Source organism: Oncorhynchus tshawytscha, linkage group LG05 (assembly GCF_018296145.1).
Source record: "Oncorhynchus tshawytscha isolate Ot180627B linkage group LG05, Otsh_v2.0, whole genome shotgun sequence".
NCBI lineage: Eukaryota > Metazoa > Chordata > Actinopteri > Salmoniformes > Salmonidae > Oncorhynchus > Oncorhynchus tshawytscha.
This window is the reverse complement of record NC_056433.1, coordinates 69500865-69526762: the sequence shown is the minus strand read 5'-3', so window position 1 is coordinate 69526762 and position 25898 is coordinate 69500865. Positions and strand designations below refer to the sequence as shown.

Genomic DNA, 25898 nt, shown 5'->3' with positions numbered 1-25898 from the left:
TCAGGACACAGAGATCTATCTACCCAGGAGACAGAGAGATCTATCTACCCAGGAGACTGAGAGATCTATCTACCCAGGAGACAGAGAGATCTATCTACCCAGGAGACAGAGAGATCTATCCAGGAGACAGAGAAATCTATCTACCCAGGAGACAGAGAGATCTATCTACCCAGGAGACAGAGAGATCTATCTACCCAGGAGACAGAGAGATCTATCTACCCAGGAGACAGAGATCTATCTACCCAGGAGACAGAGAGATCTATCTACCCAGGAGACAGAGAGATCTATCTACCCAGGAGACAGAGAGATCTATCTACCCAGGAGACAGAGAGATCTATCTACCCAGGAGACAGAGAGATCTATCTACCCAGGAGACAGAGAGATCTATCTACCCAGGAGACAGAGATCTATCTACCCAGGAGACAGAGATCTATCTACCCAGGAGACAGAGATCTATCCTCCCAGGAGACAGAGATCTATCTACCCAGGAGATAGAGATCTATCTACTCAGGAGACAGAGATCTATCCACCCAGGAGACTGAGAGATCTATCCACCCAGGAGACTGAGAGATCTATCTACCCAGGAGACAGAGAGATCTATCTACCCAGGAGACAGAGATCTATCCACCCAGGATACAGAGATCTATCCACCCAGGAGACAGAGAGATCTATCTACCCAGGAGACAGAGAGATCTATCTACCCAGGAGACAGAGATCTATCTACCCAGGAGACAGAGATCTATCTACCCAGGAGACTGAGATCTATCTACCCAGGAGACAGAAATCTATCCACCCAGGAGACTGAGAGATCTATCTACCCAGGAGACAGAGATCTATCCACCCAAAATACTGAGAGATCTATCTACCCAGGAGAGAGAGAGAGGAGAGAGAGGAGAGAGAGAGAGCAGAGAGAGAGAGCGAGAGAGAGAGCGAGAGAGAGAGCGAGAGAGCGAGAGAGCGAGAGAAGATTTGGTACCATGTAGAAGAGACTAGCACCTCATTTCCAGGTGAGGAAGAACCGTGATATTGTTCATTTTCTGACACAAAATGGCTGCCATGCATCACCCCACATAATGCTTAGTCATGAAGTAGTACACGATTACTCATGATGTAGTCCGTCGTCGTGTGGAGGCGGGCGGAAACAGCTACAGCTAACCTTGGCTGTGGTTCAAATGGCAGCTCTGGTCAAAAGTAATGTAGGGAATAGGAAGCCATTTGAGACACAGCCCTTGTCCTGGACCTCCAGGGAGAGACAGGAAGTGCTGTGCGACCAGATTAGAGCAGTACAGCATGTGTCCCTTTTGGGCCCTGGTCAAAAGTAGTGCATTACATAGGGAATAGGTTAACCCATTGGGACACAGTGTAGTGTCAGAGAAGGGCTGATGATGGAACAGTAACAGACAGAAACACCACAAACAAAAGGACCTATCTGACACTAACATCACTTTACTACATTAGTCATGCTTTCTCTATCCACCTACCATAAAATACAATTAAGAGAAAATTCAGTCTAAAAGGTGTTATTCTTGTTTTACAGAAAATATAGTGGAAAGGTTAACATCCCACATCTATTCTGTTACACTACAGCCAGACTGAATACATAATTGTACTCTACCAATTATATATTTGACAGTTTGGTTTGTCTTCCCCATCAAGTGACTAGTCCATCATGAGAGCACAACAGTGATTCAACATGATTCTTAATGGCTAGAATAATCAGTGATATGTTTAAGATGCCTAGCATTTTATTATTCTGCATTTGAAATACACCGAGTGAGGGCCTCCCGGGGGGCGCAGTGGTTAAGGGCGCTGTACTGCAGCACCAGCTGTGCAGCCAGAGACCCTTGGTTCGCGCCCAGGCTCTGTCGTAACCGACCAGGAGGTCCGTGGGGCGACGCACAATTGGCCTAGCGTCGTCTGGGCTAGGGAGGGTTTGGCCGGTAGGGATATCCTTGTCTCATCGCGCACCAGCGACTCCTGTGGCAGGCCGGGCGCAGTTCGCGCTAACCAAGGTTGCCAGGTGCACGGTGTTTCCTCCGACACATTGGTGCGGCTGGCTTCCGGGTTGGATGGCGCTGTTTTAAAAAGCAGTGCGGCTTGGTTGGGTTGTGTATCGGAGGACGCATGACTTTCAACCTTCGTCTCTCCCAAGCTTGTACGGGAGTTGTAGCGATGAGACAAGATAGTAGCTACTAAAACAATTGGATACCAAGAAATTGGGGAGAAAAAGTGGTAAAATTCAATAAAAAATAAAAAAATAAAAAAATATACAGAGTGGGTGACTGACAGTTTACAGCGATGCATTTAATATGTCCACTGAGTGTAAAGGGGTGTTGCAGGGAAGTCAGGCGCAGGAGATAACTGGAGAAGTTTCATTAGCACAACCAACAGCACCCCGAACAAAAAAAACATGGGAAAATAAGCCGTCGTGAACCAGTCAATGGTGAACAAGCACAAACAATTTCACACACAGACATGGGGGGAACAGAGGGTTAAATACACGACAAGTAATGAGGGAATGAAAACCAGGTGTGTGGGAAAACAAGACAAAACAAATGGCAAATGAAAGGTGGATCGGCGATGGCTGAGGAGACCGGTGACGTCGACCACTGAACACTGCCCGAACAAGAAGAGGAACCGACTTCGGTGGAAGTCGTGACACTGAGTCTGAATATATAAGGTTATATAGGTTAATATAAGGTTTATATTAAAGGTTATATAGGTAAATATAAGGTTTATATTAAAGGTTATATAGGTAAATATAAGGTTTATATATAAGGTTATATAGGTTAATATAAGGTATAGGTTAATATAAGGTTCATATATAAGATTATATAGGTTAATATAAGGTTACATAGGTTAATATAAGGTTCATATATAAGGTTATATAGGTTAATATAAGGTTTATTATTTTAAAGATTGGGACATTCTCCTGACAACAAAAAAAACTCACATGGTCCAAGTCAGCATAAATATTAGATCAAAGGAGATCAATACACAAGTATGAGACTAACACTGTCAGTTTATAAATGTTGATGTTTTCTCATACACTCATGTTCCTGCATTTGATTATATATGATTAATGTTCACATAGCTGCCTGAGGCATAGGAATAATAAATATGTTTACAATTTGACTGGTTGCCCAATAGTGTGTTCTTCATTCTGAACAGAATCATTTTGGGACTATATTTTAGTGTATATAACATATACATCTACAGTTTACACAGTTTCTTTGAGGCTGCTTCTTTTCACAGGCAAACCAGACACAAACCAGACACAACCCAGACACAAACCAGACACAAACCAGACACAAACCAGACACAAACCAGACACAACCCAGACACAACCCAGACACAACCCAGACACAAACCAGACACAAACCAGACACAAACCAGACACAAACCAGACACAGCTGACGTACAGATGTACAATCTTAATTTGATCACTTTTCTTGCTCAGAATTTTCATGCACTGCAGGAAATGCAAACTTGTAGTGTATACAAGGTTTTAAAAGACTTCTAAAGTTTGTAATTTTCACTTTAAAATGTGAAACTTGATTTGCCCTCATGAAAAATGTATCAACCCCTATTTTTTTTACATGAATTATAATCCACATAATAACTCACATTCAATTTCCTGCTGTAGCAAACTGGCTCAAATGAAGATCCTACTATCTGTAATGTTTCATACTCCTATAGGCTATAGCTACTATCTGACCCTGCCACTCTGAGAGGAACCATCATACACACTAATCCCTGAGAGGAACCATCATACACACTAATCCCTGAGAGGAACCATCATACACACTAATCCCTTAGAGGAACCATCATACACACTAATCCCTTAGAGGAACCATCATACACACTAATCCCTTAGAGGAACCATCATACACCCTGAGAGGAATCATCATACACACTAATCCCTGAGAGGAACCATCATACACACTAATCCCTACCATCATACACATTAATCCCTGATAGGAACCATCATACACACTAATCCCTGAGAGGAACCATCATATACACTAATCCCTGATAGGAACCATCATACACACTAATCCCTGAGAGGAACCATCATACACACTAATCCCTGAGAGGAACCATCATACACACTAACCCCTGAGAGGAACCATCATACACACTAATCCCTGAGAGGAACCATCATACACACTAATCCCTGAGAGGAACCATCATACACATTAATCCCTGATAGGAACCATCATACACACTAATCCCTGAGAGGAACCATCATACACACTAATCCCTGATAGGAACCATCATACACACTAATCCCCGAGAGGAACCATCATACACACTAATCCCCGAGAGGAACCATCATACACACTAATCCCCGAGAGGAACCATCATACACACTAATCCCTGAGAGGAACCATCATACACACTAATCCCTGAGAGGAACCATCATACACACTAATCCCTGAGAGGAACCATCATACACACTAACCCCTGAGAGGAACCATCATACACACTAATCCCTGAGAGGAACTATCATACACACTAATCCCTGAGAGGAACCATCATACACACTAATCCCTGAGAGGAACCATCACTGGTCTCTAGTTTATGTAGTGTAGATAACATTGGTCTCTAGTTTATGTAGTGTAGATGACATTGGTCTCTAGTTTATGTAGTGTAGATAACATTGGTCTCTAGTTTATGTAGTGTAGATGACATTGGTCTCTAGTGTATGAAGTGTAGATAACATTGGTCTCTAGTTTATGTAGTGTAGATGACATTGGTCTCTAGTTTATGTAGTGTAGATGACATTGGTCTCTAGTTTATGTAGTGTAGATGACATTGGTCTCTAGTTTATGTAGTGTAGATGACATTGGTCTCTAGTATATGTAGTGTAGATAACATTGGTCTCTAGTTTATGTAGTGTAGATAACATTATAACATTGGTCTCTAGTTTATTTAGTATAGTAAACTTTGGTCTTTAGTTTATGTAGTGTAGATAACATTGGTCTCTAGTATATGTAGTGTAGATAACATTGGTCTCTAGTATATGTAGTGTAGATAACATTGGTCTCTAGTATATGTAGTGTAGATAACATTGGTCTCTAGTTTATGTAGTGTAGATAACATTGGTCTCTAGTTTATTTAGTGTAGATAACATTGGTCTCTAGTTTATGTAGTGTAGATAACATTGGTCTCTAGTTTATGTAGTGTAGATAACATTGGTCTCTAGTATATGTAGTGTAGATAACACTGGTCTCTAGTATATGTAGTGTAGATAACACTGGTCTCTAGTATATGTAGTGTAGATAACACTGGTCTCTAGTATATGTAGTGTAGATAACACTGGTCTCTAGTATATGTAGTGTAGATAACATTGGTCTCTAGTTTATGTAGTGTAGATAACATTGGTCTCTAGTATATGTAGTGTAGATAACACTGGTCTCTAGTATATGTAGTGTAGATAACATTGGTCTCTAGTTTATGTAGTGTAGATAACACTGGTCTCTAGTATATGTAGTGTAGATAACACTGGTCTCTAGTATATGTAGTGTAGATAACACTGGTCTCTAGTATATGTAGTGTAGATAACATTGGTCTCTAGTTTATGTAGTGTAGATAACATTGGTCTCTAGTTTATGTAGTGTAGATAACATTGGTCTCTAGTTTATGTAGTGTAGATAACATTGGTCTCTAGTTTATGTAGTGTAGATAACATTGGTCTCTAGTTTATGTAGTGTAGATAACATTGGTCTCTAGTATATGTAGTGTAGATAACATTGGTATCTAGTTTATGTAGTGTAGATAACATTGGTCTCTAGTTTATGTAGTGTAGATAACATTGGTCTCTAGTTTATGTGGTGTAGATAACATTGGTCTCTAGTATATGTAGTGTAGATAACATTGGTATCTAGTTTATGTAATGTAGATAACATTGGTCTCTAGTTTATGTAGTGTAGATAACATTGGTCTCTAGTATATGTAGTGTAGATAACATTGGTCTCTAGTATATGTAGTGTAGATAACATTGGTCTCTAGTTTATGTAGTGTAGATAACATTGGTCTCTAGTATATGTAGTGTAGATAACATTGGTCTCTAGTTTATGTAGTGTAGATGACATTGGTCTCTAGTTTATGTAGTGTAGATAACATTGGTCTCTAGTTTATGTAGGTTAGATAACATTGGTCTCTAGTTTATGTAGTGTAGATAACATTGGTCTCTAGTTTATGTAGTGTAGATAACACTGGTCTCTAGTTTATGTAGTGTAGATAACATTGGTCTCTAGTATATGTAGTGTAGATAACATTGGTCTCTAGTATATGTAGTGTAGATAACATTGGTATCTAGTATATGTAGTGTAGATGACATTGGTATCTAGTATATGTAGTGTAGATAACATTGGTATCTAGTATATGTAGTGTAGATAACATTGGTATCTAGTATATGTAGTGTAGATAACATTGGTATCTAGTATATGTAGTGTAGATAACATTGGTATCTAGTTTATGTAGTGTAGATAACACTGGTCTCTAGTTTATGTAGTGTAGATAACATTGGTCTCTAGTTTATGTAGTGTAGATAACATTGGTCTCTAGTATAGTAGTGTAGATAACATTGGTCTCTAGTTTATGTAGTGTAGATGACATTGGTCTTTAGTTTATGTAGTGTAGATAACATTGGTCTCTAGTATATGTAGTGTAGATAACATTGGTCTCTAGTATATGTAGTGTAGATAACATTGGTCTCTAGTATATGTAGTGTAGATAACATTGGTCTCTAGTTTATGTAGTGTAGATAACATTGGTCTCTAGTTTATTTAGTGTAGATAACATTGGTCTCTAGTATATGTAGTGTAGATAACATTGGTCTCTAGTATATGTAGTGTAGATAACATTGGTCTCTAGTTTATGTAGTGTAGATAACATTGGTCTCTAGTTTATTTAGTGTAGTAAACATTGGTCTCTAGTCTCAAGCACATGTTCTGTTGAATGGTTCACCCAGAGCAGCACTTCACCACAAAGAGAGTTTGAAGTGTTTAACGTTGCCAAGTACAGAGCTGTCCTGAACCCTAAGAGACACAGAGGAGAGAGGATCCCTAGCGTCTCTCTTTACTCCCCTCTGATGGACAGGAACTCACTCTGCCAGGTTCAGCCTGGTGTGTGTGTGTGTGTGTGTGTGTGTGTGTGAGACCAGGCGGCCGGTTTGGGCTGGTTAGCTATGTGCTGTTTGTTTGAGCGTGCAGATGAAGCTGTCATTGAGGTCCTGGGCGCTAGCTAGCGTGTAACGGCAGAGTGCCACCCTCACCCTCCTCCATCATTTGTGTATCGATGTTATGGGTAGCTATGCTGGACAAACCTGTTTAATACACAAACACACACCTTCTTTGGCTCGCTTTCCCTCTCCTATCCCTCTCTTATCCCTCCCTCTATCTCTCCTTCAGGTGTGCTGGTCTCTGCATGTCCTCCTTATCCTCCACTCCTTATCTCCTCCTCACATCCCTCTCTCCCTCCCCACTCCCTCATGTTCTGCCTCCACCCTACACAAGACCACCCGTAGGGAAAAGGGAGCTTACTACAAAAACAAAAAACACCACCAGTTAGAAATATAAGGACAGGTCATGCACATTGTGAGAAAATTGTATTAATGTGTTATGAGCTGTTGCTAGAATAATATTGTTGTCCTTCCTAGATGTTCTCCAAACCTGTCACACTTGTCCCTGAGGATTTGTAATGTGAGTACAGGGAAGGTTTGGAATGTTCAAGCCATTAACCACAAACAATTTAAATAGTCTGGTACGACAGCTACAACAGGCCAAATCCTTTTCCAGCATTCAAATAATTCACGTTAAGAGCAATCCAATTCTAATCGTCATATTGAAATATGATGGGTTTCATCTTTGTGTCTGTTGGAGTAGCGAGCTCCCTTCAAGAACCCTGGCAGAGTCCCAAATGGCACCCTATTTCCTATGTAGTGCACTACTTTTGACCAGGGCCTGGGAATAAGGTGCCATTTGGGACACCACCCATCTCAGTGTGACTGCAGTTGAGATTATCCACGTGATTTGCTGTGGGATCATAAACTTTCTGGCGTAGTGTGGCAGAGAGTGACGTGACTGTTAAACGCTGTTCATCATTCATATTTAACTATTCTGTAGTCATTTATTACCTTCAATGCTACACCTTCCTGAAAGCCTCTGTCTCTCTATCTTCCTCTTCTCCCTCGCTCCCTTCCTCTATCTCTGTCCCCATCCCACCTCTATCATTCCTTTCTCTCATCCTTCCTTCCCCAATGCCTGTCCTCCATCCTTCCCTCTTTTTTCCTCCTACCTGATTTACCTATCCCCTCCCTCCTCTCACACCCCTCCCTCCTCTCACACCACTCCCTCCCTCCTCCCTCACTCCCTCCTGTGTGTCATGCCCTGGCCTTAGTATTCTGTGTTTTCATTATTATTTTGGTTAGGCCAGGGTGTGACATGGGGATTTATGTGGTTTGTTTTGTCTGGGGTTGTTTGTAGTTATGGGATTGTGGTTAGAGTAGTACTCTAGGTAAGTCTATTGTTGCCTAGAGTGGTTCTCCATCAGAGGCAGGAGTTTATCATTGTCTCTGATTGGGAACCATATTTAGGCAGCCATATTCTTTAGGTCTCTTGTGGGTGATTGTTCCTGTCTTTGTGTTTGTGGCACCAGATAGGACTGTTTCGTTTTTTTCACGTTTCTTGTTTTGTAGATTGTTGTACTTTCATCTTTATTAAAGATGTACAAAACTAACCACGCTGCATTTTGGTCCGCCTCTCTTTCACCAGAAGAAAACCGTTACACTATGCCTCCCTCCCCTCAGACTGGGCATGTCTCCAGGTGATAGTGTAGACAGAGAGAAGACAGAATAAAGATGACAAGTACTTATGGATCAGCCCCTAGCAATATGGACCAGGGACAAACCACTGGGCTTTGCTAGATGAATAATACACATCATGGTTGCTTTCCAAATAGCACCTCTTCCGTATTTAGTGCATTACTTTTGAGAGCCTATAGGCCTCTGGTCAAAAGTAGTGCACTATATAGGAAATATGGTGCTATTTGGGACGAAGCCCATGATAATAATTACAGACAACAGTCAACAGCCAAACACTGAATTCTGATTGGTTCAGCATTTGGTCTGAATAACCTACAGGTAAATGCCAAAATAAAGGAAATAAATTAGGGATATAAAGTGAATTGAAAGCAGGGAATTCCAAACAGGAGTGGTTCCTGAACTTCTTCAGGTTAGGGTCTATTTTTCTCCTCTTCCTGTCTGACTGACGTGCCCAAAGTAAACTGCCTGTTACTCAGGCCCAGAAGCCAGGATATGCATATCATTGATAGCATTGGATAGAAAACACTTTGACATTTGTATAAATGTTGAAATAATGTATGAGGCTATGACACAATTGATATGGTAGGAGAAAATACAAAGAAAAACCAACCGAAATGTTTTCCATTTCATCCTATGCTCTTTCAATGGAAAGCTATATATGCAATTCCAGCTCCCAATAGCTTTCACTGTCAACAGTCTTTGTTCAAGGTTTCAGGCTTGTTTCTTCCCAAACGAGGAAGAATTTTGAGTTTTGGTACTAGGAGTCAGAGTTGGAAATCAGTCTGTGTGCGCGCGATGAAGAGGACGTGCACTTGCTAATTTTACTTTTCTATTGAAATAATTCTTTCCATATGACATATTATAGTTTAATTACATTTTAGAGGTATCTGGGGATTAAATAGAAACGTATTTTGACTTGTTTTAACAAAGTTTAGTGTTAGCTTTTGGATTCCTTTCTCTGCATGTTGAAAAAGTGGATTACTCAAATCGATGGGGCAAACTAAACTGACTTTTTGGGAAATAAAGAAGGATTTGATCTAACAAAACAACCATGCATGCTGTAGCTGGGACCATTGGGATTGCAAATAAGAGGAAGATTTTTAAAAAGTAAGTGAATATTTAATCGCTATTTGTGATTTTACAAAGACTGCGCTGGTCGAAAAATATTTTGATGTGGGGAGCCGTCCTGAACAATCGCTTGGCATGCTATCGCTGTAAAGCCTATTGTAAATCGGACAATGCAGTTAGATAAACAAGAATTTAAGATTTTAACCGATATAAGACACGTGTACAGTTGAAGTTGGAAGTTTAGATACACTTAGGTCAAAGTCATTAAAACTCGTTTTTCAACCACTCTACAAATGTATGTTAACAAACTATAGTTTTGGCAAGTCGGTTAGGATATCTACTTTGTGCATGACACAAGTCATTTTTCCAACAATTGTTTACAGACAGATTATTTCACTCATAATTCACTGTATCACAATTCCAGTGGGTCAGAAGTCTACATACACTAAGTTGACTGTGCCTTTAAACAGCTTGGAAAATTCCTTAAAATTATGTCATGGCTTTAGAATCTTCTGATAGGCTAATTGACATCATTTGAGTCACTTGGAGGTGTCCCTGTGGATGTATTTCAAGGCCTACCTTCAAACTCAGTGGCTCTTTGCTTGACATCATGGGAAAATCAAAGGAAATCAGCCAAGACCTCAGAAACCAAATTGTAGACCTCCACACGTCTGGTTCATCCTTGGGAGCAATTTCCAAATGCCTGAAGGTACCATGTTCATCTGTACAAAAAATAGTATGCAAGTATAAACACCATGGGAACACGCAGCTGACATACCGCTCAGGAAGGAGACGCATTCTGTCTTCTAGAGATGCACGTACTTGGGTCAGAAAAGTGCAAATCAATCCCAGAACAACAGCAAAGGACCTTGTAAAGATGCTGGAGGAAACAGGTACAAAAGTATATATATCCACAGTAAAAACGAGTCCTATATCGACATAACCTGAATAACCTCAGCAAGGAAGAAGCCACTGCTCCAAAACCACCATAAAAAGCCAGACTACGAATTGCAACTGCACATGGGGACAAAGATCGTACTTTTTGGAGAAATGTCCTCTGGTCTGATGAAACAAAAATAGAACTGTTTGGCCATAATGACCATTGTTATGTTTGGAGGGAAAAGGGGGAGGCTTGCAAGCCGAAGAACACCATCCCAACCATGAAGCACAGAGGGGCGGCAGCATCATGTTGTGGGGGTGCGTTGCTGCAGGGGGGACTTTGCACTTCACAAAATAGATGGCATCATGAGGTAGGAAAATTATGTGGATATATTGAAGCATCATCTCAAGACATCAGTCAGGAAGTTCAAGCATGGTTGCAAATGGGTCGTCTAAATGTATTTATTTAACTAGGCAAGTCAGTTAAGAACAAATTCTTATTTTTAATGACAGCGTGGGAACAGTGGGTTAACGTCCTTGTTCAGGTGCAGAACTTTATTCTTTAAATAAAGTGGTGATCCTAACTGACCTAAGACACACATTTTTACTCAGATTAAATGTCAGGAATTGTGAAACTGAGTTGAAATGTATTTGGCTAACGTGTATGTAAACTTCCGACTTAGAATACTAGAATACTTATTTTCCACCATAATTTGCAAATAAATTAATTAAAGATCCTACAATGTGATTTTCTGGATTTTTTTCTCTCATTTTGTCTGTCATAGTTGATGTGTACCTATGATGAACATTACAGGCCTCTCTCATCTTTTTAAGTGGGAGAACTTGCACAATTGGTGCCTGACTAAATACTTTTTTGCCCCACTGTATATGTACCATGACCACCCCTATAGGTGATGGACCAATCAAATCCACCCAAGCTTATGTGTTTTTCACAAGCAGGACTTGTAAATTGTGAGCTTGTTTCCAATTCAGTGACTTATTATGTGTCATAATAACAGACACACAGTACATAACACCCCAAAATCATTTCAAATTCTATTTCAGATTGTGTGTTCCCGTTAGAGGTCTATCTTTATCAAATATACTTTTTTTTCTTCTAATGAAAAACATTTGATAAATAAATTCAGTCCCATGGGTTAAGCTATTTGAGGAAGCAGTGTTCAATGTTGAAATAATAATTCCTGGCAATAGGGAAAAGACAGCCATCTTTAAAAAATAAAATCAATGCGGCCTCCTTGTGCACCCTAGTCAGTCTCCAACACCAGTAGGAGTAGAGAGGGAGAAAAGGAGGTCTGAGTTATAACTCTGTACCAGGGCCTTAGCAGTGTAGTCAGGCCCAGAGAAGCCCTTAATAAACCGGTTAATTCCTCCTTCAGCCCAGTGTTCACTGCAAGAACCAGGAACCATTTTATAGGAACCACTCAGGCCTGGCCTGAGCTATCTTTGACAGCTCTTGTTCACAATTCCCATGTCTGCCTCACAGGCTGACTACACACTCGCATCGCGAGCGTAGCAAAATACATTCAGAAATCTATATTATTAAATGATTGCACCCACACTGTCTGTGTTGCCAAGGGCTAAAATAGAAGTCAGTTCTATTTGTGACGCAGATCGCACTGCAAATCCTGCCTCTCCCATCTCCTCATTGGTTTATAGAAGCAGGTACCCATGTGCCATCTCCTCATTGATTATACCCACGTGGGCGACTGAAAGACGAACGAGGTCAGTGGTGGTAATGCACCTAATTTATGAAAGTTGCCAATCGCAATATAAAGTCAAGAGAAGAAAAAGCCTGGAAGGAGGAGAGATGACTAGAAACGATTCGGTTGGCCGTTTTATGTGTGGATTAATTGGTGGAGTAGAGGACCTTTCAGGTAAAATAACAACTCAATGTTTATATCCCAGAAAAATTAGCTAGCAACAGCAAGCCAGCTAAATAGGACAAATTAGCTAGAAAGTGCAAGCTAACTAGCTAAATTGCCATAACTGTTTAATGCTTTTCGACCTGTCACAAAATGAATATAATTGGTTCAGAGTTTATTTTGATACTTGCATGTCGTGATCGTGTTTGGTGTGGGGGGACAAAATACATTTATGCACTATAGCGTATGCGCACAGCCGGTTTGGGTTCCGTGTCAGACAACTGCAGACCAAGTTGGATTATGATATTAAATGTGATCGTGATCTTGATTGTGATCAATAATCAAACCCTTGAATGTATAAGATATTACAGTGGCAGAGTGTTAGTTACACCCCTTGACTTTTTCCATATTTTGTTGTGAATTTAAAATGGATTAAATTGAGATTTTTTTGTCAATAGTTTACACACAATACCCTGTAATGTTAAAGTGGAATTATGTTTTTCACATTTTTATCCATTTATTAAAAAAAATCAGCCCCTTTGTTATGGAAGTCTAAATAAGTTCAGGGGTAAACATTTGCTGAACAAGTCTGATAATGTTGCATGGACTGTGTGCAGTAATAGTATCTAACATGATTTTTGAAAGACTACCTCATCTCTATACTCCACACATAGAATTATCTGTAAGGTCCCTCAGTCGAGCAGGGAATTTCAAACACAGATTCAATCACACAGACTAGGGAGGTTTTCCAATGCCTCGCAACGAAGGGCATGTATTGGTATTTTGGGGGAAAAAGCTGGCATTGAATATTTCTTTGAGCATATTTATTTGAGCAAAGTGTGATGCAAAGCAAAGTGCATCACACTTTGGATGGTGTATCAATACACCCAGTCACTACAAAGTTACAGAAGTCCATATTAACTCAGTTGTTTGAAAGGGATTTCACCATTGGGCCAATGGTGACTTTAAAACTGTTTTAAAAATAGTTTAATGGCTGTTATAGGAGAAAACTGAGGATGGATCGACAACATTGTAGTTACTCCATAAGTGAAAATAAGGAAGCCTTTACTGAATACAAATATTCCAAAACATGCATCCTGTTTGCAACACGGCACTAAAGTAATATTGCAAAAAATGTGGCAAAGCAATTAACTGTTTGTTCTGAATACAAAGTGTTATGTTTGGGGCAAATCCAACACAACACATTACTGAGTACCACTCTCCATATTTTCAAGCATAGCGGTGGCTGCATCATGTTTTGGGTATGCTTGTAATCTTTAAGGACAGGGGAGTTTTTCAGGATAAAAAAAGAAAAGGAATGGAGCTAAGCACAGACAAAATCCTAGAGGAAAACCTGGTTCAGTCTGCTCTCCACCAGACACTGGGAGATGAAGTCACTATTCAGCAGGACAATAACCTAAAACACAAGGCCAAATCTACATTGGAGTTGCTTACCAATAAGACAGAGAATGTTCGAGTCTGTGGCAAGACCTGAGAATAGTTGTCTAGGAAAGATCAACAACCAATTTGACAGAGCTTGAAGAATTTTGAAAATAATAATGGTCAAATGATGAACAATCCAGGTGTGGAAAGCTCTTAGAGACTCACCCTGAAAGACTGAAGGCTGTAATCGCTGCTAAAGGTGCTACCACAAAGTATTGACCCAGGGGTGTGAGATACAGTATTTCTATATTACATTTTCAATATGTTTGCAAACATTTCTAAAAACATGTTTTCACTTTGTTATTATGGAGTATTTAATCCATTTTGAATTCAGGCTGTAACACAACAAAATGTGTAATAAGTCAATGGGTAAGAACAATTTCTGAAGGTACTGTATAACAGTATAACCAGGCATGATTTAATAGTATCAAGATCAGCTTGTTTGTAAAACTGCATGAACAATGTTTTGAAGGATGCTGGAGTTACAAACAGTGCAATACAATACTTGTGTTGTCTTTTTCATATAGTCAATGATGTAAAATACAAAATTGAGTTACTACTGTATCTCTACTGCAGCTTATTTCAACCAGCAGACAGGCATCGTTGTTGTGATTGTGACCCTCCAGATTCATTCTCTACTGCCCAGAGTAAAGGAAGCCTCTTGGCACAAAACAGCCCTACTGTCCCTGATGTGGGGACTAAATCCACTTAGTGGGCTGTGTTGATGGTACAGGAACACCAGTTAGCAGCAGACACCAGGGCAGTGTCCCAAATAGAACCACATTCCCTATATAGTGCACTTCTTTTGACCAGAGCGCCCATGCAATAGGGTGCCATTTGGGACCCTGACCAGCAAAGCTATGATCACTGCCATAAGCAGTCAGTAACTTCCTTATTCCAGCCGCTCTGTACCACGATATTTCTGCACCACGATATTTCTGCACCGAGTGATAAAGACAGGCCTGTCCACAGACCAATGGAACTAGACTGTGTGGGGCCCCTGTCTCATCTCCACAACAGCGTGATGGTGGCAGTGACACGCGTTGGACTGCCATAGTGATGTGATTACTCCTCGCTCGGCGTAATCTGACATGGGTCACAGAGGTGGAGGCTCTGTTAGAGAGGGAGGGAGATCAATCTGGCCCATTGAGTCAGGTAATAATCTGGTGTTCACACCTGATCACAACAACAACCCTGAACCTCTCAGAAAGACTGGATCTTTTAATCACCTGCAATACTGCAAGTGTTTACTTGAGTCTGCCTGGAGTGTCAGATGTCAAATGAACACCAACATTTGAATATGGGAAGGAGATTAAGGACACAGCACCAAAGTCAGCAACACCAGCAACCACCTGACACACAAACAGCATGAGTTAGTGGTAAGGAGTGTTATGCAGGCACATGGACATCTCCATCAGTAAGTAATATTGATCGTCCATTTCAAAAGATATAGGAGTGGAGGAGTTTGAGGATAGCCAGACATAAACCCACAAATGAGTGTATTTCTCTCAGTCTGTTTCACCCTCCTCATCATACCTTAGTCTTTCCAAGTGTGGACTTCCTGACTAAGGCCTTATCTCACTCACTCACTCACTCACTCTCACTCTCTCTCACTCACTCTCTCACTCTCACACTCTCTCACTCACTCTCTCACTCTCCCTCACTGTGTGTCACTGTGTGTGTGTGTCACACTCTGTCTGTGTCCCTGTGTGTGTGTGTGTGTGTGTGTGTGTGTGTGTGTGTGTGTGTGTGTGTGTGTGTGTGTGTGTGTGTGTGTGTGTGGAGGTTGGCTGAGGAAAATGTGAAGGCTTTACCTTCTGCTGCTCTGCAGTGCACATACACACCATATCTGTTATGACGTGTTGAAGCCCCAGGACTAGACGAGATCCACCATCTTCTACTCTCACCACTCTCTCCTTCACTCCTCTTCTACTCTCTCCTTCACTCCTCTTCTACTCTCTCCTTCACTCCTCTTCTAATCTCTCCTTCACTCCTCCTCTACTTTCACAGCTCTCTCCTTCACTCCTCTTCTACTCTCTCCTTCACTCCTCTTCTACTCTCTCCTTCACTCCTCTTCTACTCTCTCCTTCACTCCTCTTCTACTCTCTCCTTCACTCCTCCTCTACTTTCACAGCTCTCTCCTTCACTCCTCTTCTACTTTCACAGCTCTCTCCTTCACTCCTCCTCTACTTTCACAGCTCTCTCCTTCACTCCTCCTCTACTTTCACAGCTCTCTCCTTCACGCCTCCTCTACTTTCACAGCTCTCTCCTTCACTCCTCCTTTACTTTCACAGCTCTCTCCTTCACTCCAGTACTTTCTCCTCTTCACTTTACTTTCACAGCTCTCTCCTTCACTCCTCTACTTTCACAGCTCTCTCCTTCACTCCTCCTCTACTTTCACAGCTCTCTCCTTCACTCCTCCTCTACTTTCACAGCTCTCTCCTTCACTCCTCTACTTTCACAGCTCTCTCCTTCACTCCTCTACTTTCACAGCTCTCTCCTTCACTCCTCTACTTTCACAGCTCTCTCCTTCACTCCTCCAGTCATCCTCTACTCTCACCGCTCTCCCCTTTCCTCCAGTCCTCCTTTACTCTCTCCTCTTCTCCACTCCTCCTTTACTCTCACAGCTCTCCTCCTCTCTTCTCTCTCCTCCCCTCCCTGCCTGAGCTCAACCTCAGGGAACAAACAGGAGTTCTGTCTAAAACAACACTGCTTTCTTATTCACATCCCTCTGATCCCAATCTTCCACATGCCGGCGTACAGTAAGGTGTGTGGGAGCAACGTGACACAAGCACGATTCTTCTGTCTTACGATCTATGAGTCAGCCTACAGTCAGGCATCAGCCATCGTCCTTCTCCTGAACACATCACACTCCATACACCAGGAGGTTGTCTTCACTCTGTACTCAGAGAGCACGTCTGTCAATCATATTGGCTGGAGCAGCACTAAGGTCCAACACAGACAGATTAGGTGTGCGTTCCAAATGGCACCCTATTCCCTACATAGTGCACTACTTTTGATCAGAGCCCTATGAGGGGATTGGGTGCCATTTGAGATGCAGATTAAGGCTGATCAGAGACCAGTCTATTACATGCTACAAAGCCCCCTGCCTGGCTCCATCTCTCTATCTCTCTGTCCGCAAGCTATCTGCATACATCTACATATGACTGATGTTAATCCCACCATTAATCTGATCCTAGATCAGCAGATACCGATCCCTGTTAACACCAATTACCTCAGCAACCAGCCACACTCCTAACAAGGCCTTTGGTAGTTCTGAGGATGTGTCCCAAAGGGCACCCTATTCCCCCATAGGGCCCTGGTCAAAAGTTGTGCACTACATAGGAAATAGGGCGCCATTAGGGATGCAGGCTGAAGCCTTGAAAAATAAGGCTTGGGTGTTTTGCGTGACAGCCCCCCAGATATGTTTGCTGAGCGAGCCAAGAAGAAAGCCAGCCAGCCTGATGGTATCTACAATATATCGTCTTCTAGTCCAGATAATGTGCTCCTAGGTGATTTGCAAAAACCCTGGCAGCAGGATATACTTTTGTGCAGATATTTCTCTATCAATTTGAGTGTGGATTAAATAATTGCTGTTGGACATCATCTTTAATCTTCCACTGGCAGGAGATAAAAACACATTTCACATAGAACCACCTACAGTAGCTTTAAAAATCAATTCCTGCAGATAGATTGTAAATTCATGGTCGGAATGCGTAATCAAATATAATGTCAAGACACACTGTTGGCCCGGTGTAATCAGAACATCTAACAACTACCGGCAAATCACAAACTGACTTCTTGTTTCTATTTCATCAACCAAGCAGTAGGGTACCTGAAGGAGCCGGGCATAAAACACCCTCTCCACTCTGACATGCAACCAGGTTAGGGCCTCTGTGATAAGTAATGCACACAACCAGACATGGCTGGAATCTGCATGGACATACTGTATTAAGCAATGCTGATCGAGACAGAGAAACCCATTGTGGTGGGAATAGATGAAGAGAACAAGAGAGGAAGAAAGATAGAGGGTGTATGTGTGTGTGTGTGTGTGTGTGTGTGTGTGTGTGTGTGTGTGTGTGTGTGTGTGTGTGTGTGTGTGTGTGTAGATCGTGTATGTGAGTGGAAGATAGACAGACAAGGAAAATGATTGAGAGGGAGCGACAGAGAGATCGAGGTGTATCCTACCTTCCAGGACGGTGAGTTTGGCGCTGGTGTTGATCTCTCCCACACTGTTGGTGGCAGTACACTCATAGATGGCCTCGTCCCTGTGGGTCCGCAGGGGCTGGATACGCAGGACGGACCCTGAACCGTCATCAAACTCTATCACCTGAATACAAGGGTGGGTAGAGGAGAGAAAGAGCAATGAGACCCATGGTCACCATGTAACTAATATTCAAAACGGATTTAAACAGTCATCTTAACAAGGCATCCCTTTGATCGCTATTTCATCAATACGTACAGCAACAACAGAGCCCTGGTGAGTACCAGCCCATTGAGCCCAGTGAATACTCCTGGTTTGATCATTGGCAGGGGGACTAATACAGGGCTAAGTTATCTGTGACTTTCTATTTAGCTAGGAGGAAGTGGGTTTATAACAAGAGTCTGCCTTAGCAGATCAGAAGACGCAAACCTGACTAAACTCAAACTCCATCAGTACTATTAATAAACCATCTCAAATAGAGACTACATCTCATCTAATCTCAACTGCAAAGGACCGCCCGGCATTGCATGACCTTGCTGTGGTCCTACGCTCCACAGGGAGTGAAGAGGAGTAAGTACGTCTGATCTGATACAATCACCCAATTAGAGAGAAGTTTATTAAATGAAATGAGTGAACAGCAGGCATTTCAGCAAGGCCTTTCAGGAAGCCAGCCTTTAAGGGTTAAAGAATCAGAGGTCAGAGGTCAGGGGAGAGGGTCTCCAAAAATTCCTTATGCTGCAGTGGAAAGTGGCAGACCAAAATATCCACATGACAGGAAGAGAACATTCCTGAACATTCAGTGGAGCACACCTAGGTTCAAACAGTATCTGAAATATTTCAATTACTTTGAGCGTTCACTTGAGCCTGCCTAGCGTGCCAGATAGGCTAGGTTTTCACTGAAGGGGGCTATTCTTCCCTTGGTCCAATTGTGCCATGCAACCTCAATCAAGCAATGCAAAGTATGTGAAAGATTTTGAATACTATTTGAACTAGAGTTGCACATTTTGGGGAATATTCAGAGGTGGAAACCTTCCCTGGGAATTAACGGGAATATATGGGAATTAACAGAAATATATTCAAATTAATATTAAAACCATTTAAATGTAGATGTTTTTGCATTGGATATATATTACCATATAATATGGAGACAGAGACATAAACATTTTACCTCATCATAAGTAGACGTAATTGCAAATGATTAAATCCTTCCAATAAAATTTTTAAAAACAATTGATTTACAAATTGAACTTTAATTAAATGAGTTTGACTCTTCACATGGGAGGATTTTACTGAACAACAAAAGAAAGGGAATATTGAATGATCCCCAATGATACATTGCATCTCCCAAAAACGTTTCAACATACATCTGTAAAATGATAGTCTAGAAACTAAAGCTTTGGTTGTCTTCCTCTCAGGCTTCCATGTCTTCTCCCTGGACCTCCTCAATGTCCACCTCTTGGACATCAGACTCTGAGGCCTCATCTTCACTGTCACTTTCCAACCTTGTTGAGGATGGCTTGTTGTCAGGCTCAAAAAGCCTCAAATTTGCCAAGATGGCCACCAATTAAATGTTTCAACCCTTGTATTGGTCAGCTTGTTGCGTGCCTTGGTGTGTGTGTTCCCAAACACTCTGTGGCGGCTGATGTCTGCTTGGAGCAACAGTGAAGTGGGCAGGGCAGTACAGATTTCTTCTCTTACATCTGCAAGCAGAATCTGAACATCAGACAGGATGGCATTGTCTCCCTCATTCCGCGCAATGGCTACTGCTGTAGGTTTCAGGAGTTTCAGGCTGCTTACCACTCTCTCCCAAAATACACCATCCCGGAGGATCCTCTTGATGGGCCTGTCCATATCGACAGACTGTGATATGGCCATTTCTTGGAGAGACTACTTCCCCTCCAGGAGACTGGCAAACATGATGACAACACCACCCCAACAGGTGTTGCTGGGCAACTGCAATGTGGTGCTCTTATTCTTCTCACTTTGCTAGGTGAGGTAGATTGCTGCTATAACTTGATAACTCTTCACATACCAAACCATTTCCTTGGCTCTCTTGTAGAATGTATCCATTGTTTTCAGTGCCATGATGTCCTTGGGGAGCAGATTCAATTCATGAGCAGCACAGCCAATGGGTGTGATGTGAGGGTAGGACTCCTCCTCTTTAGACCAAGCAGCCTTCAAGTTCGCAGCATTGTCTGTCAGCAGTGCAAATGCCTTCTGTGGTCCAAGGTCATTGATGACAGCCTTCAGCTCATCTGCAATGTAGAGAACGGTGTGCCTGTTGTCCTTTGTGTCTGTGCTCTTATATAATACTGGTTGAGGGGTGGAAATGATGTAGTTATTTATTCCTTGCCCACGAACATTCGACCACCCATCAGAGATGATTGCAATACAGTCTGCTTTCTCTATGATTTGCTTGACCTTCACTTGAACTCTGTTGAACTCTGCATCCAGCAAATGAGTTGATAAATCATGTCTGGTTGGAGGCATGTATGCTGGATGAAGAACATTCATAAATCTCTTCCAATACACATTGCCTGTGAGCATCAGAGGTGAACCAGTTGCATACACAGCTCAAGCAAGACATTCATCAGCATTTCTCTGACTACGTTCCTCCATTGAGTCAAAAACACCTCTGATTCCAGGGGGACCATGAGCTGTTGCTATCGATAAGGTGTCTAATTTATAATTTTCACCTCGAATAGAAGTAGAGGGACTTTTGTCACAGGTTGCTTGTTGTGAGCACTGAGGGAACTTTATGCCCTTGACCAGATGATTATGCATCTTTGCTGCATTCTTCACATATGATTTGGCACAGTATTTGCAAATGTACACAGCTTTTCCTTCTACATTAGCTGCAGAGAAATGTCTCCACACATCAGATAGTGCCCGTGGCATTTTCCTGTAAAGATTCGAAAAAAATGAGTAAAAAAAAAAAAAAATACAATTCCATGTACAGATAAATAGTTAAGCAGTTAGATTAAACAACTTCTTCGTAAGATAAATGTTTTGAAACATGTATGGAAACAGGTGAATTAACACTCTTCCATTAGCAGGCTCAAGCAAGCTAAAACTCACGTGGTAGCAAAAACTAACGATCAGAAATTGTTAACAAGTTAGAAATGATTTAAACACACTTTCCTGTAGGCTACTACTTACTAGTTAACAAAAAATAATGTATGTCATATAACATATATTCACCCCACCCAGTATTTGAATCAAAACTTACCAGAAAGCATGTAGTCCTTAGCTCAGACAGTGTAGTAGTGTGGGCTCAGTAGCATCTCATTAGTGTGCATTAGTGAGCTTGAGAATCAGCTGAACATGTGATGAAAGAATGCACTGTGCATGCAGAGGGTTGCAATTCCATTGAATTGGGGAGAGTTTAACCAAAATATGCCACAAGACCTGGAATTGCCTTATGTGTATACCACAATAAAAGGTTAACTGTTATAAGCTAACCTTTTTGTTGAATTCATGCAAAATTCCCAAAATTCCAGGGCTTATCTTCACATGGAAAAATTCCGGAAATTTTACTGGAAAGTTTCCGACCCTTAATTTTAACCCAGGTCTGAAGTGAAGTCCTCTCCTCTCTCCCCCTGGGCCCACTGCTCTCCCACACCTCCACACCGACTGCACACAGAGCAGGGCTCAGTTTGAGGAGTGCCGTGCAGACAGATGGAAGATATTTCCTATTAATCACGTCAGTGTGAGCTGAGTGTCTGCATCTGTGGAAGGACCCATGTTGAGACCGCTTCACTTGAAACCATTTCTACTAGCTGGCAGCTAATGGGCCTCCCTGCTGCTACTGCTTTCAGCGTATGTCTGCCTGCCTGTCTGTCTGTATGCCTGCCTACCTGGCCTGTCTGTCTATCCATGTCTCTGTCTGTCTGTCTTGTCTGAGCAGGGTGGCATACATCCGCATTGCTTCAGATGCTGGAAGAAAAGGCAGACAGAGCGAGAGGAGGTGGTCACTGAACTGACACAGACAAACAGACTATGTGGTTTAGTGGTGCTTTGAAACAAGGATGTGGGCACGCCCACAGAATAAGAATGAATCTATTCATGTCATTTGGAAAGGACTACTATGTCTGCCTGGGCTTCCTACAATGTTTCTTACCATTTCTGCACCGGAATGCTCATCCATTCTCATTTATGGTTGAGAATTATGTAACTATGTATCTAAAATCTGGTGCAATATCGATATTGTCAAATAAAACAATTAAATACAATAGTAAAGTAGACCATGTACCTCAAAGCGCTGAGAACTGACTTTCTTGCCCTTCTTCATCCAGGTGATGCGTGGCTTGGGATCACCCACAGCCTGGCAAACGAAGGATGCCACTCCTCCCGAAATACCTGTCTGGTCATCTGGAGATTTGATGAAATTGGGCATGCCTGGGAGAGAGAGAGAAAGAGAGAGGATAACTAATGTACATCAATCAAATTGACCCCAAATTGCAAACAGCAGCACAATGGGAAAAACATCCCGCAGAGCGCAGATAATCAACTGCAGTATGGTTCTAGAAACATAAAGCCGTCCACTTTCATACACTATAAATACAAAAGTATGTGGACTACCCTTCAAATTAGTAGATTCTGCTATTTCAGCCAAATTGAGCACACAGCCATGCAATCTCCATAGACAAACATTGGCATCAGAATGGCCTTATGAAGAGCTCAGCGACTTTCAATGTGGCACCGTCATAGGAGGCGACCTTTCCAACAACTCAGTTTGTCAAATTTCTGCCCTGCTAGAGCTGCCCCGGTCAACTGTAAGTGATGTTATTGTGAGAAAATGTCTACGAGCAACAACGGCTTAGCCGCAAAGTGATAGGCCACACAAGCTCACAGAACAGGACCGCTGAAGCGTGTAGCATGTAAATATCGTCTGTCCTCAGTTACACCACTCAATACCGAGTTACAAACTGCCTCTGAAAGCAATGTCAGCACAATAAGTGTTTGTTGGGACAATGGGTTTCCATGGCCAATCAGCCGCAAACAAGCCTAAGATTACCATGCGCAATGCCAAGCATCGGCTGGAGGGGTGTAAACCTCGCCGCCAGACGGATTCTGGAGCATTGGAAACTCTGGAGTGATGAATCACGCTTCACCACCTGGCAATCCGACAGACGCATCTGGGTTTGGTGGATATCAGGAGAACAATACCTGCCCGAATGCATAGTGCCAAATGTAATGTTTGGTGGAGGAGGAATAATGGTCTGGTCTGGGGCTGTTTATCATTGTCCGGGCTAGGCCCCTTAGTTCCAGTGAAGGGAAATCTTAACTTTACAGCATACAATGACATTCTAGACAATTATGTGCTTTCAACTTTGTGGGGAAGGCCGGTTCCTGTTTCGCATGACATTGCCCCATGCACAAAGTGAGGTCCATACAGAAATGGTTTGTCAAGATTTGTGTGGAAGAACTTGACTGGCCTGCACAGAGCCCTGACCACAACCCCATCAAACACCTTTGGGATGAACACTGACCCCGAGCCAGGCCTAATCGCCCAGCATCAGTGCCCGACCTTACTAATGCTCTTGCGGCTGAATTGAAGCAAGTCCCCGCAGCAATGTTCCAACATCTAGTTGAAAGCCTTCCCAGAAGAGTGGAGGTTTTTATAGCAGTGAAGGGGGAACCAACTCCATATTAATACCCATGATTGTGGAATGAGATGTTTGACAAGCAGCTGTCCACATACTTTTGCTCATGTAGTGTATCAATCAAAATCATTTCACAAATGCAAAATACACACTTACTGTACACTGTTTTCACCGGTTTAACACAGTTGCAGCCGACAGTATTTTTTTAGTGACAATACGTTTGTGGCGTCCGTCCGTCTTCCGTTTACACACAGGTGTTCGGAGACGCAGATAGCTGATTAGCACAGCAATGCCTCTGTTTTCTGACTGTTTTCTGTAAACAAGCGCTGTAACATCGCTGATATGAAAGATACGTTCCTTATATTTCCAAAACAATCCGCATCGCTTGTGGTACTAACGTTAAGAACGAGCGTCGTGGCTCTTAGCAAAACTCCAGAAGGTACTATCGTCAATAGGCGTTATTTAGCATCTATGAGTGGGTTAGGTAGCATTGTGAAACAAAGTAGCAGGATCATTGGTATAAACCTGTATCAGACACGAGTCATACTCAAGGCGCAATCCATTCTGAGGAACTCCCAGCATCCCTTGTTTGATTAATTGACGATGCTTCCCTCCCCAGAGCGCAGATACAAGCTCCCTAAGTTTAAAACGAGCAGGTCTACACTCTCCTTCATCACAGCTGCTATCATCTTCCTCAACAAGCTGTAGTATTATTGTGTACTGTGTACATATCGCTGTACATACTAGTTTTTGTGTATATTCATGTCAAATGTTCATTGTGTGTTTAACATTTACTTTTGCTGCTAAATGAATTCCTCCTCGGGATAATAAAGACTCTACTCTCCTCTTCTCTATTCTGCTCTACTCTGCTCTGTTCTGCTACTCCCTAGAAGGACAAAACCTAAGGAGGAATCAGAGAGGAGGCTGATCCTCTGCTGACTGTACCATGTATTCGTTAGGACCATCAAGGCCAGACAGAGAGACAGAGAAAGACAACAATAACACAGGATTAGGCAGCTCTGGGCAGGTTCCAGGGATTTCACACTTCCCTACCAGTTAATGTTCAGGCAGTAACAATGTGTGTTTTAAAAACACGGATACCAAACTGCCTGCAGCCAAATCAAGTCAAAAAAGCCTGCCAACCAAAACCGTCCCCTGCTGTATTGTCCTTCCTGTCATGTGTTTGGTTGTTGCTGTACTTGACATACCACTTCCAGTGCCTGTAAGTCTCTCTCATTAATAATGATATGAAACTAGCAAATCAAATCAAACTTTATTTGTCACATGCGCCGAATACAAGAAGTGTAGACCTTACCGTGAAATACTTACTTACAAGCCCTTAATCAACAGTGAAGTTCAAGAAGAGTTAAGAAAATATTTACTAAATAAACTAAAGTAAAACATAAAAAATAATAAAAGTAACACAATAAAATAACAATAAGGAGGCTATATACAGGGGCTACCGGTACCGAGTCAGTGTGCGGGGGTACAGGTTAGAGGTCATTTGTACATATAGGTAGGGGTGAAGTAAATATGCATAGATAAGAATCTACATCTTAAATATGCTTCTCTATCATGCCTGACTAAATGTGGAATTAACCCAAACCCTTGGAATTAACCCAAACCCTAGGCTTGACCATTTAGAAACAACAAGTCTCTCTGCCTCCCAAAAGGCTCCCTATCCCACTACTAAAGTAGTGCACTAAATAGGGAAAATAATGTCATTTAGGATGCAGTCTGTGTCTCATATCTCAGAGGAGGGGGTATCAAACGGAACACAATTAACTGTCTGGGATGACACACCATCATATTAAAGCTCCATGGCAACAAACATTAGAGGGATAATGATGAGACAGAGATGTAATTAAATATTCCACTGAACTCGTCAGAGCACCACCGCTGCAGGCTAACACATGCACACACACACACACCAGGCTATCACAAATATATGCCGACAAAACATACAGTATTCTGCCTGGGTTCTC

At 41.9% G+C, this 25898-nt stretch overlaps 1 protein-coding gene across 11 annotated transcripts in view; it reads right to left on the bottom strand.

The window, feature by feature from the left end:
• ptprfa (protein tyrosine phosphatase receptor type Fa) overlaps positions 1–25898 on the bottom strand; it is a 384726-nt gene that overhangs the window by 181349 nt on the left and 177479 nt on the right. For all 11 annotated transcript variants that reach the window (XM_042322293.1, XM_042322292.1, XM_042322296.1 and 8 more), the window contains exons 3-4: positions 22560–22705; positions 18292–18433 (exon numbers count right to left, since the gene is read on the bottom strand). In XM_042322293.1, coding sequence (XP_042178227.1) covers positions 18292–18433; positions 22560–22705 — 288 coding nt within the window. The remainder of the gene's footprint in view (positions 1–18291; positions 18434–22559; positions 22706–25898) is intronic.